The following is a 14,245-nucleotide window of genomic DNA, read 5'->3' on the forward strand; positions in this document are numbered from 1 at the left end:
AGCTTTTTGTTCCTATTCTTGTACTCTTAAGGCGGAGGAAGCAGGCCAGAGGGGCTGCATCAGGGACAGAAACAGGAAAATGCCCCTGAGACAATCAGTAGAAGTGGAACTTTCCTACCTGAACAAACACGTAATCATCCTGCACAATCAAGGAGTCTGGGTCAATGTAGCCGGGGAAAGGTCTGTTTCTGTTGGTCTCGGTGCAGTTCTGCATCCGACAAGTTAGGTATTGCGAATCTGGAAAAAAAAGGGGTTGCGGGTGATGGGCACACAGAGAATTAGAGTCCGAGTGGATATTTCCTATTTCCCTTGCTACCTCCAAGGCTTTAAATGAACCTCACACTCTTGGGTAAACACATTATCGTATCATCGTTATTGTTATAATTGCCCTCATTATGATTTTACTTGCTGCCAACACCATCACCTCTGTCTCCCAGTGCCTCTACCGACTCCTGCCATCCTAAACACTAGGTTCTCATGAATTCATTTTCCCCCTTCTAAACCAACAGAAAGTATTTTCAAAATCGGGAATAATTCTTGTGTTTTCATAGTGGTTTTTTTTCCTCACTAGGCTTCACCTTCACACTTTGACCTTTGATGAACAAATAGGGAAACACACATCTACGCAATCATCAATCACGTTAGAAGCGCTGCTGTTGGAGTGAGGTTCTATGTCAAGACAAAGGTTTTTCTTCTACTACTAATTGGAAGTGAAACAGCATACGGAAGGGATTCCTGAGTCAATACTTTATTCTCATTTTGTAGATGAGTAAATTAAGACCTAGATTCCCACCTGAGACTCTTCAGCAGAAAAAACATATAGTGATAACTCATATAACTCTGATCTCTGTTGGACGTATATTGTATCAGGGAGGCTGTCCCTGTTTTTCAACCACACCTATTCTGGCCTCTCTACTCTTCAGATGTCACTTCCTTACTTAAAACTCCTTTTGCATCCTTGGATTTAGAATAAATTCAAACCCTCCATTGCCCGCCAAGACAACCTCCCCTCGCGCTAATCTCTTCTCTCCCTGTGATTCTCCTAATCTGTCCTACTTTATGTTCAGAAATTTGGCCAAAATTTCTACCACTTTAGTCTTTTCATCCGTACTTCCTCGACTTAAAAGGCTTCTCCTTGAGTTATTCCAAAAGATGATTCTGGATTTCAGCTCACTGTTACTTCTGAGGATCTTCCATTATTACTTCCTATCATATGCCATCCTGTGAATTCCCTTCATAAAGTTTATTATTTTCCATTCAAGGTAATTTATCAAAACTTACTTTGTTCATTATTACTTCTTGCCCCCTACTATTGGAATGTAACCTCCATGAAGGCAGAGACCTACCTCTTCTTTTGTTGTTAATCATTCACTGCTGTACCCCTAGATTCTAATACCATTTCTGGCATACAGTAGGCAATAAAAAAATATTCATTGAAACATACCTCTTTATTGGAATGCATGTTTTTGAATGAAAAGGAGATTATTTTACTTTTTTATGATGCTTAATGTTTGATTTTAGGACATCACAGAAATATGCAGAAATCCTTTCTTTCAAATAAAAAAAAAAGATAATTATTTACATGAAATAGGGGTAGGCAATACCATATAGAGCTGGATATAAGGATTCACTAATTTCCCTTTAGGAAATTTCCAGGACCACCTTTACTGAAGGGACCTGGGTATCCCTGAATTCTGCCAGGAGAGTCACTAGGGTCGGCCAGCACATTTGCTCCATCTGAACAATGACTGATGCAGTTGTTGATAAGCAATTAGGAGACTGATGCAGGAAAGCTTTACCCACAACCTTCCTCCATCTGGCTGCCATACGTAGAAACGACAAATGGAAATAGCTCTCAAGTCCTTTAACCCATCTAGTCCTACTGAAATCACTTCCAATGATAAACCGAAGAAGAGCCTTCTACTCACCCTTCCCTATCTTCTTTTTTGGACATTCTAATAGTTCCATGTTAGGGCATAACTCAAGATTTTTGTCCTTGACGACAACTTCAGGGACTTAACCCTTCCCAGAACGGTCTTCCCCACAGCACACAGAATCTCCACCTCACAACTTCACACTGCACCAGATCCTTTTACAAGTTTAGTTGACTTCTGTTTTTTACAAGGTAGGTTGGGGTCATAGAAACAATGGAGATTGGCGATGATGAGATGGGGGCTTGAGTTCTGTTTGGTAGGGTCACTTACTAGATGCATAGTTCAAGGGAAATCACTTAGTCTTTCTGAGTCTTGCCGCCTTCATTCATAATGTGGATGCAAATGTCAACTATCTTGTAGCGTGGCTGTAAGAATTAACTGAAACAATATATATGTTAAGTGTTTTGAAAATCTAACCTTTATAAATCTGTTATTATCAATATTGATAAAATTCTTGTTTTTTCTTTGGGTATCGTTCACAATGATTATATCAGTTTGGGGCACACAGTAGGTCCTTAAGAAGATGGGTTGGGCTGAATTTGAGTACTCCAGCTGTATATCTGCGTCAGGTAATGTTGGTGACCTGTCCAGTGTTGGTGACCTGTCCAATACCCATTTCTCCCTGAGTCTTTGCTGGAAAAGCCAAACCAGATCTGCCCTTTCTCCATGTGACTCAGAAGTTCCCATCATCCTCTTGGGTCTATGCCCATTCAAGGTCTTTCTATTCCTCACCACTGGCTGGTTTAAGAAAGGACATTTAAACCCAGTTCTAAACAAAAAGTGAGAGAGCTCTTTTAAGGAGCTGCTATTAAAATATTGCTTCTAAAGAATATATAAGGATTTACAGAAGTGCTTAATATATTTTATATTCTAAAAAAAAAGTTATCAATTAATAATATTTATCAACATTCATTTCTTTGAAAAACAGACCATGGTTGTATAAAATGTTAACATTAGGGGAGGCTGGGTAAAGCTGTACTGTCTTGGTAACTTTTCTGTTTATCTAAACTTATTCCAAAATAGAAGTTTCTTAAAAGTAGGTTACCAAAATATGTGCATATGGACCCAATTTTGTGCCAGGTGTATATATAGATATCTGTAGAAGTATGTTTGCAGAGGAAAAATGAATAAAAGATATGAGATGACAACAATAGCATAGAGGCAGCGGGGTGAGGGAGGCAGACAACCTGCCGCGAGTCTCTGGTGAGCACCCCTCACCTGGGGTGGGCAGCGGGTCATGGGGAGCCTGCGAGATCCATCTCACAAGAGTTAGAGAAACAGCTTGAGTTCCTCTTTCCCCTCCACTCCCCATACCAGGAGGAGCTGGGCAATGAGCCTGTCCTTGGGCTGACTGTACGAAATGTGCAACTGGGAAACACGAGAGATCCCCAGTCAGAGGTCTGGAGAGCATTTCTTGCTCAGAGCGGCTCAAAGTGAAATTTCCAGTGGAAGGAAAAGGTTCAGTGTTGTGCGGCCTGTCCTCGGTCAAGGGCTCTCGCTTTGTTCCCTTCCTCCCTCTAATGGCAACAGAAAGAAACTGGCCGCACTTCCGAACCAGAGGTCAATCGCTCCGGCTCCCCCAGGGGCTGGCTGTAATAGCATTAAGCACGATGAACTCTTTTCATATTCAATTCCGGGGAGAGCATGATGCCAGTCCATAGGAAGTATCTTGTAATTTGGCATTAATTAACGTCAATTAATGTATGCAACTGCTAGACTTGAGAATTAATTCCATTACTTTCCCTGCACAGATGTTTTCCTTGCCGTAGGTAATTAGGACACAGTGCTGCTCTTTTCGAGCATTCTCACTTTGCAACAGCTGCTGTTTGGAATAATGGAATCCCCAACCTCCCAAATCTGTGATGATCTAGAGAAAGGGAGCTGCCTTTGAAAGGCCAGGCTTTGAGCAGAGGAGCGGGGCTTAGATGAAGCTCAAAGCCTGCTGGCGTGGTAAACCCAAGCAATCACTCTACCTCTTTAAACTCTGCTCTGGGAATAAAGAAGAGCCATCATGCCAGGGGCTGTGATGGCTGAAGACCTCGTAATACGTGTGTTTGGTCCCGTGCCTGGGTGGACTGTGCTCACGGAGGTGCCTGTACTTACTGAAATCCTCCCTCTTTGATCACAAGGACTGCTCACTGTGTCCCAAGGGAGCCGACTGTAAAGGACGTTACAGACCCTTCCACCTGAGACATTATCTTTCTTTATTGTCAATGTTTGGTTTGCTTCTTTATCGTCAATGTGTTTTGGGTTAAAGATTTTTTGGGTTAAAGATTTAGCACAGGAACTGTGCTAAATGGATCATATACTTTTTGGGAGGAGGGGGGGTTTAAAGATTTTTTAAAGTAATTTTTAAAAACACCGTGAAAAATATTCTCCTTGTATAATTAATGGATGGGAAATGTCCTGCGCAGGCAGCCTGAGGTGGTGTCCAGGGCAGAACCGGAAGTCACCTTCAAGCTGAGGACACAGGGCCAGCTGGCCTGCAGCATATTGCTCCGTGCGCACTGCCTCCTGCTGGAGTGACATTCTAGGTCCTACCTCTACCTCCAGCATGCCCTGCGACTCGGGGAAGGCCGTTGGCCAAGCTTGGCTTCAGACTTTTTCTCTATAGAATGAAGGTTATTAGAGTTTCAGAGCTAAAAATGGATGTTAAAAAATCAGACTGATACTTTAAGCCCTGACAGGTCTTCATCACACTTTACCCCTTGAAACCTGGCTCCTCCCATTCCTGCCCAAACAAACAAAGCTGTCCAATGTCACCGGCAAGCCTGTGTCTCCAGGGCTTCTGCTATGTCTAAACAGTGTGTTGGTTCCTGGCTGAGAGTCTGCGTTCAATCACAGAGTTCCCCTGGTTCAAAATGCCTTTTCCTGTCCTGTTACCCTGTCCGGATTCTTCCTGGGGCTTCTGTGTCGTTGCTCCCGAGGCTCAGGCAGACCTCTCCCTCCCCAGCGTGTCCCATTGGTAGCATCCCCAGTAGCAGTAGCAGTAACCTCCAAAAGGACCAGAGGACCTCTCCTCTGAGTCAGGAACTGTGCTAAATGGATCACACACTTTTTTTTTTTTAACTTTGCCACAAATTGAGAAAGAGGTACTTTTCACAGGTGAAGAACTCCAGACTTAGGGATGAGATTTGCAGAAGCCCGTATGCTAGTAAATGATGGAGCAAAAACTGTCAGATCACCACGACTCTATCCATTGATTCGCTCATTTAACAGATATTCAGTTATGACCGAGTCTTTCCACATGCCTTAATATTGTAAAAGGTTAATTTTAAACAAGACCATAAACTATGCAGGCAAGCACAAGTCCTCTGAAGCTGCCCCCACCCCCATTAGTTTTCAACTTTAAGCAGAACATACCTCCGCCGATAAATCTTCCTTTTGTTCTTTCTATTGTTATTTGTTTTAGAACCTTCTTATTAAATGTTCCCACTCACACACATGTGCACACTTGTCAACATGTGTTTTGTGAGAAAACCACACTAGAAATCCAGTGTAAATTAAGAAAAGCCACAAAGTTATCCATAAGGTGACACCGGGTCATAAAAAACTGAGAAGAGCATTTTTTCCAATAACCTTCCAAATTTAAGTTTACAAAGAAAAGGGGGTGAGAGGACAGAGGCAGAGGGGGAGAGAGGACACGCAATAAAAAAGAAAGAAGGAAGGGAAGCATGAGTAGCGGTGGAAAGGAGAGAGAGAGGGAAAAGGGAGAAATGAAGCCAGTTAGTGCACAGGGGAGAAAATACACAGAATTCCTTCCCCAGGGATTTTGCGGGGAATGTGGGTGTGTAATACTTACTTAGATGTGCTCACGTGTTATACAACTGATTCCAGGACAAAGAGTCAGTTCACGGGACTGCCTCAGAGACATGTGGGTAGGTTCATTTCACTCCGTAACTTTCTATTTTTATTGCCCCCAACACTGAATATCATACTTAGACCACGGTGGTCCTTCAACAAAGATCAATAAGGAATAACCTCTGCCTTCCATGGTGCAATAAACAAAGACGACACATTTCCCTGCCCTCTCTATACCCTAGCCCCCTGGCATGCTGGCTATGTCTCAACCATGCCACGCGTGCCCATCCTCCATAGCCTTAGCATGTGCTCTTCCACCTGGTGGGAATGCTCTTCCAGCAGGCAGACACACAGCGCTCTCCCCTACTTCCATATGGACCTCGCGAAAACATCAAATGTCACCTTACCATTATGCATTAGGTTATAACCTGTCCCCCTAAGTAAAGGGTAAGCCCGACGAGAGCAGGGCCTCGGCCGCGTCCCTGCCATCCATCACTCGTGCCTAGAAGGCCTCCTACCGCAGCACACGCGTCTAACAACATTTATCGAGTGAATGAATAATAGGCAGGGAGCGAGCCAGACCTGGCTTCGAATTCTAGCCCCGAAGCCACGGCAGAAACCTTTCATCATTGCAGTCTGCGTTTTCCTCAGAGTTAAGATGAGGAAAATAACAACAGCGTCTGTTTCCAAGGGCTGGCGGAAGTCGTGCAGCGGAGGGGTGCCTGTTGCAGCACCGCCAGGCAGACGACAGGAATACGACGCATGGGACTAGCACCTTGGTTGCCGGGGAGCATGCAGGACAAAGAGAGGACATGGCTGAGCAAGTGCCACAATCTTTATGATGCCTTATTATTTTTTTTTTTTTTTAAAGCAGGAGTCAGAAGCATCAGGGATTTTCCAAACACTTGGACATCGCCACACATACATGCCATGTGGACCGGTGCTGCTGTGTCCTGGGGATCCTGAGTTCCCATCGGACACCCGGACCTCTGTCCAGGGGGTGACAAGTTTCAATCGTGCACCTCCGTCCTCTCCTCCTCAGGATGGGCCGCAGGGCACAGGCCTCCACACAGATGGGGGGCACACAGGACCCAGGGCAAACAGCACAAACCGGGCACAAAGAAGCGGGTGTGAAAGCTGCCTGGCCGAGCCTGCGGCTGCGCGGCCACGCTCGGGCTTTCCACGGCTGTGCGTGGACGCCTGTGTTACCCTATTTCATGCTTTTCTGGTTAGTTTTCAGGGTTGTCTCTTGGCTACTAAATCAGGGAGGCCAGGTTGAAATCAGGAATAGGTGAAACCTGGGGACTTCGGCAGAATAAAAAACGGGATCAAAATGACCTTGCTGGAGAGCAGAGCAAAGCGCCAGGCGCCCTCCCTCGCTGGACCTGGCGCTGGATGTGAGGGCAGGGGGACAGCGGCGGGACGCGTCTGTTGGGGGTGTCAGCACGCGGTGGGGCGCTACCGGAGGCGGAGGCTGAGCAGAAGCGCGGACCCCTAACCTCTTCCCTGGAAGCTACGACTAAATTAACTGATTGAAAAAGAAGGTAAATGAAGGCTCTGAAACGTGGGGGCTAACAGTGTCATTCTGTGCGCTTAGTGATGGGACTTGGGCTAGGATGGGGGTGGTGACTTTGATATTTTTCGATTTTTATATAAATGCCAAAGTGTCAATCTTGCCTAGACCGTTAAAGAGATTTGATGCCTTTTGAAGGATCACTGGAGAGGAGATACAAATAGCCAAGCAAAAAAATAACAATTCTTAACCTCATTCCTAATTCAGTAAGTGCAACTTAAAACAAAGATAATGCCATGCGTTCTATCAATAGATGGATTCTGTTTAAAAAGCCACTTGTAATGTCCCGGGTGAGTGAGGGCTGGCAAACACGGGCATCGTCATCTTGAAGCTCGGACACTGGTGGGACTATTTCACAGGGCACTGTGACAACGTCTACAGAAATGGAAAACATATATACCCTCGAAACCGGGATTTCGGTCATTTCTCTTTCAGCAGTGCCTTCTACGTGTGTAAGCTCGAATGCTCACTAGCCAAATAAATAACATGTGTGTATGTGTACTCGTCTCAGCACTGTTTGAAAGAGCCAAACACCGATATATCTATTAACAAGAGGGTGACTGACTGAATTTTAGTTGACTGTACAATGGGGACCTGTGTAGTGATTCACCATAAGTGGCTAAATTTATATGTGCTGATACGAAAAGATGTTTAACTTGCTATTGTATCCACTAACACACACTGCACATTTGTGAGTGTGTGTGTGTGTGTGTGTGTGTGTGTGCGTTCACATAAGCATTTATCTGTATCAGCCCAGGATACACTTGAGTCCTAAGTATCCTTTTTATTGTCCTTGGTTTAAAAGTACTTTATGCTTATAGTAAAAACTCAAACACTCCATCGCTAATCTACTGAGGACTGGTGAGAAGTGAGGCCTCTGTCACCTCCCCACGGTACTCATTCCAGCAGTGCTCGCCCTATCCATGTCTTGATACGTACGCCCCTGTAGAAATTAGACTGAGGCTGGAAAATGGGGAGTAGGAATGGGGTGTCCAGTTGGCACCCAAGACCAGAATTAGTGGGATGATGTTTATAAAAAGTTGCGAGTTTCCTTTTGTTCAGCTTGGAAGTCCTCCTTTGAGGTTCATTCAGGAAGAGCTTTTGAGCATTTTCACAGTCGGTTCAAGGGCCATGGTTGTTTTTCCCTAGTGAGAGAGATTAGTCCTTGGGCAAGTTGTTACAAGGATACTTACTCATACAAACAGACCCTGAGGCCAGGCACTGTCCCTGTCCCCCGTCCCTGCCTGGACGAATCACCACCAGTACAGAAACATTCACATCTCCAGCCTGGCCTTTCACTTCGGGAAGCGAGAAAGGTTGAACTTAGTATTTCAGGTTCTCTTACAAGATGATGTTTACAGATGACCATAAATATAGAACTATGCACCAAATTGCCATGTAAAAAATTCTGATAAAAGTGATGTCTTTTCCCTCCAAAATCACATATATATATATATAATATGTGGCACATAATTTCAGGGAGTTAGTGAATTTTTTATGCCCACAGGACTCTAAAAACACTATGGTTAAAGGCCCCAAATCATGCCAATACAGGGACACACACATGTATTTATTAAGTCAACAAACATTAAACGTGTTAGGCTCTGAATGGTTTCTATACAGGACCAAAATTAAGTAAGATACATTTTTTTACAAAGCTTTAATCCAACAGCTTGGTCACCATTTTCTCTGTCACTATGTACATTCCGTACACGTACACAAATGTGCCCATATTAGGTGAATCAATAGAAAGTAGGTTTCCTTCTTACTGTTGTGATGTACCAGGGAGCAGTTTTAATGCAGTGGGTGCATACAATGGGTGTGTATACACACACACACACACAAATACACACACACGTGATTTGTAGACATTAAAATGTTTGTTTCCTGGATGAGGCCCTGCCCATTTGTTCTCGGTTAAATGTGGGGGGACAAAAATAAATTCAATAAATATGTTCAAAAGTTTCCCAAAATACCTCTTGTGACTGAATGTAATTGAGGCTGTAATTCAGCTCCTCTCCCGGGACAGAGGTGATACAGGAAAGAATAACATCCTTATCACGACTGTAGACAACAACACACCCGCTTTCACGGCACAACGGGAAGACACGCCTGTGCCGGTCACAGGCCCTCATAGAGCAAACGCTTCCCTTCCCAGGGCTTCCCCCACAAATGCCCAGACTTCCAATGAAACGGGCAGTGATTATAAAATGCCACCTAGGGGGACTGAGATGAGACTAAACCTAAACTTGGAAAAACAAACCCCGATAAGCACTTTCAACCCATCCCATGGGGACGAACCAAGTAAGGTCCTGACGGGTGTTCCTGTGTCACAGGTCTCAGTGCCTTGGCTACAAAATTCCTAAGCCCATCATGGTCAGAAAGAAACTCCTGTTCAAAGTAAACAGGATTACATTGTTTTTGCATTTCCCTGTAGGACCCATGACCTAGAATATACACGGTGAGTTTTATACACTTAAGTTTTATACTAAATAATAACGAAGAGATGGAGAAACAAAAGGGATTTCAATCAGGGAATGGGGAAAGAGGTAATGTATGGATACTGGAATTCTTGGAGCAAGTGACCGGCCTGGAGCCTAATTCTGAAATAACACTCTCAGCTGCATCTACTAACCCCTCGCTACTGACTCTGGGCTCTTTCCTTCTCTCCTTCTTCTGTTTCTTTTGCTCGGAGCCATGGTTACTGTGTTGGAGAGAGAGATGGAGAGAAAGAGAGAGAAGGAGGGAGGCGAGAAGAGGGAGGGCAGGGTACCCAGAATAATCTCATTTTTTTTACACTCAGGTCAGGCTTAGATCCTTTACTTCAATTGGTAGGTAATTTTTTTTTTTCTGTTTTGTTTTGACAGGGATAACTTTTCAAATTAAATCCCTTTATTGAATTTTCACTCTTGGATAGTTTCTGAAGATGCTGCCTTTGCAAAAAAGTAAAATAAAATAAATAAAATTAGAACTGATATATTTCATGCCTCGTGGAAGCTGAGCCTGAGATGACAGTTTGACATTATCAACCTCCGTGCCTGCAGGGAACACAGGAATGATGTTGGGTGGGGGAAAAAAGTGCCGATCAGGGAAAGTGATGGCCTTGTCATTTTCAGGATATGGGGTTATGGGCATTAAATGCCACAAGCCAGAAAGCAGCAGCATCCCCAAAAACTCAAATGCGAAAGCAATCTATAATTCCACCCAGAGCTCTCCAAACAAGGGTGTAGTCATGGGAGACAGACCCTGAAGCTCTTTCATTAGTTTTTATTATGGCACTTTTTGACCCGAAGCACGTTCCACAGACCAGCATCATCAGCTTCACCTGGGAGCTCCTTAGGAATGCAGATTCTCCGGCCCCTCCTGAATCAGAATTTACATTTTAATAAGGTCTCTAGGTGGGTCATATGCATGTTAAAGTCCGAGACGCAATGCTGTAAAATTCTCAGACAACCTGGTAAGTGAGGTTAAGTAGCCCGCTGGTTACCCTGACACTCGGTCAACTATGCATTCATTCGTTGAAGAAATATTTATTAAGCTCTATCTACATGTGGACACTGTGGCATGTGCTGGAGACAGACTATTGAACAAAGCTATACATGGCCCCTGCACCCACAGCACTTAGTGGGGGAGAGAAAAGGCTATGATCAAATAATCATGTAAAAGGAATGTGGAATTTCTAACCGAGATGAGCGCAATAAAGAAAAAGAATAGAGTTGGATGAAAGTAAACAAACTGAGAAAGTGGTTTAGTTTAGAAACTGGGAGTTCGAGAAAGATTTCTCCCAAGAAATGATCCTTTCCTGGATTTTGTTACAGTTCTATGGTCTTACTGGCTGCTATTTTGGAGGGAAGCTGGGTGAAAAGTACAGGGAAACTCTACACTTGGGACCTCCCCCGCCCCCGCCATCTTTTCTCTCTTCATTCCATTTTCTTCTACACACTTCTCTTCTGCCTTTGTCTTTTTCACCTTTAGTGACCAATCTTAGCTCTAGGGGTATCCGGTCAACTCTTAGACCTTCTGGAGATCCTCAGGACTAGAGAAGGAGAAGGAAACTGATGTTGTTGCTTCAATATGTTACTTAAACATTCTATGACTTGGTTTTCTCATTTGCAAAATGGGACTAACACCCTACAAATTGTGAGGATTCCTTGTGACACATAAAGTAGATAAAGTGGGTAGCATAATTCTCGGTCCAGGGCGAGTGCTCAGTGAATGTTAGCTACTACAGGCCGCATTATTGTTCACATATTTAATTTACAGTGAAGAAACTAAGGCATAAGGAGTTTAAGTAGATTTTTCAAGGTCACACAATTAGTGAGCGAACTTTAGATTTCTTTTGACAAGGACTTAAATTCTGGCTTTACACCTGACTTTCCTCTATATCATGTCCCTGAGCCACAATCTCCACGTGAAGTGTAGTCCTCGCTGTAGACGGCCTAAGGTTGTTCTGAGCACCAAAGGTGAGCAACTGACTCAGGGGGCTTTGCCCTCCTCTTGCTTTTCATGGGGACACACAGGATGGTTCTCTTCTGGCCTATGCTGTCTAAATGCTTTGTGTGTCTCCAAACAAGACACAAGGCATTGCCAGGATGGCATCTGATAAAATAAGGAAACTGGAGAAATCAAAGCAAAGCAAAACAAAAGCAATCACAACAACACAACATGGCAGAAATAAGGAATTTTGTATTTTCTCATTACCTGGAAAGAAAAACACCCTGATTAAATGAGAGTTGTAGAAAATTATTAACATAATTCTGAGTTACTAAGAATAGGAAAAGTCCTTGTGTCCAAATGACTTGGATCATGGTCCATGCCAGATTGATAAAACTAACATTACTGTGAACATCATGGAAAACTTGATTTACTTACGACCATCCACAGTTCTGGCCTCGAGATGCACAAGATCTGGTTCCTTGTTTGAACCCATCAGAGACCTAAAGAGATGAAGAAACATGAAAAGGAACATCAAGCTCGGCGACTGCACACGTGCCTTAGAGAAACTCAGCTGAGTCCGCAGACTACTGGTGTCCACAGGATTCTAAAACCACCATCCCTGGGATACAGCTTCCTTATTTATTTCTAAAGCCTGAGAGCAAAACTTCCACTTCACATAAAAACAGTAATGAAACCTTTACTTAGTGGAGGCCAGGCTCGACTCTGGCAATGATATCGTGTGTTATCAGCTCAGACTTTCCAGTATGTCCCACACGTGGCATCTGTCCTTCTGCAACAATCTCCCTGACAGTGTATTAAACTTTCCAGACTATCAGGCAGGTGCCAGGCAGGTTGCTTTAGCTGTGTGTCTTGAACAGTGATCACGTAGCAAACCGATCTAATTAATTATTTCATTTGAAATGTGCAGAACTACCCACTGCTACCTTATGAACTATGAAAAAACCACGTGGCCCAACCCACATTGAGTACCATACAGCAAAAAAATAACCATTCTCTGAGCCAATGTTAGGAGGAAATACAGATGCGCCGCTGTGGTATGTGCCTGAAACTGTATGTGTAAATAAAATAAAAGTCTATTTACAATGCCTCGGAGGCCTATATTATGTAGTGTAATCTTGCAGAGAGCCATAATAAATAGAAAGTAATTATTTTGTTACATAAATAATATGGGCGATCATACTCTAAGACATCTCTACAGTAAGATGAATTAAACTTGGGACCTTCTATAATTTGTTTTCATCAGGATCTGTAGAACTTTCATTTAATTTTTCATTTCTACATGGAAATGGCCACATGCCTCGCAATTGGTGCCTTTGCCTGCCCTGAGCCATCTGCCCAGTCGTGAGTCCATGTGAGAAAATACAAATGTTAAAAATACTCCTCAGAGTCAGGACGCCTACCAATCATTAGTGATTTTTTGCATAAATCCTATAATAGTTTGTTATAATGATTTTTGTGTCTTTCTCCAGATAAAAGCAGCCCATTCCCCAACATACACTTCCCCTCCCTGCCCCAATAGGAGAGCTACTGGAGATTTTTTCCTATATATAGTGCTTGAGCTATAATAGCTAATTGTTGAATGAAAGAAGAAAGGAATAAATGAATGAAGGGATGAAGGAAGGAAGGGAAGATGGAGAGGAGGAGGGAAGGGAAGGGGGGAGGGTATGTGTCTGTGAGCTCCTCGAAATAAGCATGTTAATCATTGTTAAGGGCATTCCCACAACTCTTCTCACTTGAACTCAGTTTTCCCAGCTCAAAGACTCTGAAACCTAGGTAGCTTAGTCTTTCTTCATCTTAAAAAGAAAAAAAAAGTCTCCTTAAGACCCTATTATCACTGTCAGTAAGTTTTCTGATTGATAGATGACCTGAAATTCAGTGTATGCTCAAAACATGAAATCCTGCTTCCTAATCCCTAAGAAATGTCTCAACAAGGGTTTATAATTCCCCCCCAAAGAGACAGGGCATGTGCTTGGATACTTCACATCACTGGAATCTGATACAGGGAGACGGTGGCACTTTCACCGCCATTTCAGTAAAGTTCTGCTGGGTCTGGATGTCCAGGGACAGTGGCTCTCCACTTCCCATACTGAAGCGTTGACTGGATCCAAAGGTGATCTCTTCTGACAAGGCCATAGTCATCAGCATTAAAAAACAACAAGCTCATGACAACCCTCAAACTAGCAAGCTCAGGAGTTAACTGTGTTTTGCAAACTACCACTGGTTAGTTACATTGTTCACCTCCCACCTTGCCTGCTATTATCTCCAGGAGAGAACTGGCAGCCCAGGAACACGATGCTGAAACTAGCACGCGGACCTATCTGCTTGGCTTACGGTTAGTGTCCAGGGAAGCAAAAGAATTACTCTGCATCCAGTTGCATCCATTCAACAAAAGCAGAAGTCTCTCAAGATCTTTTGTTATCTCTAAAGGCAGGAGCTGTTGTTTCAAGGGACATGTCCCTCTTTTCAATTAATGCAACGA

The 14,245-nt window shown here is 43.5% G+C and overlaps 1 protein-coding gene across 4 annotated transcripts in view; it reads right to left on the minus strand.

Moving 5' to 3' along the window:
• SORCS1 (sortilin related VPS10 domain containing receptor 1) overlaps nt 1–14,245 on the minus strand; it is a 394,451-nt gene that overhangs the window by 104,316 nt on the left and 275,890 nt on the right. For all 4 annotated transcript variants that reach the window (XM_087823933.1, XM_087823932.1, XM_087823934.1 and 1 more), the window contains exons 6-7: nt 12,181–12,245; nt 119–237 (exon numbers count right to left, since the gene is read on the minus strand). In XM_087823933.1, the coding sequence (XP_087680059.1) occupies nt 119–237; nt 12,181–12,245 (184 nt within the window). The remainder of the gene's footprint in view (nt 1–118; nt 238–12,180; nt 12,246–14,245) is intronic.

The sequence above is a fragment of the Miniopterus natalensis genome, chromosome 14 (assembly GCF_054644295.1).
Source record: "Miniopterus natalensis isolate mMinNat1 chromosome 14, mMinNat1.hap1, whole genome shotgun sequence".
Lineage (NCBI taxonomy): Eukaryota > Metazoa > Chordata > Mammalia > Chiroptera > Miniopteridae > Miniopterus > Miniopterus natalensis.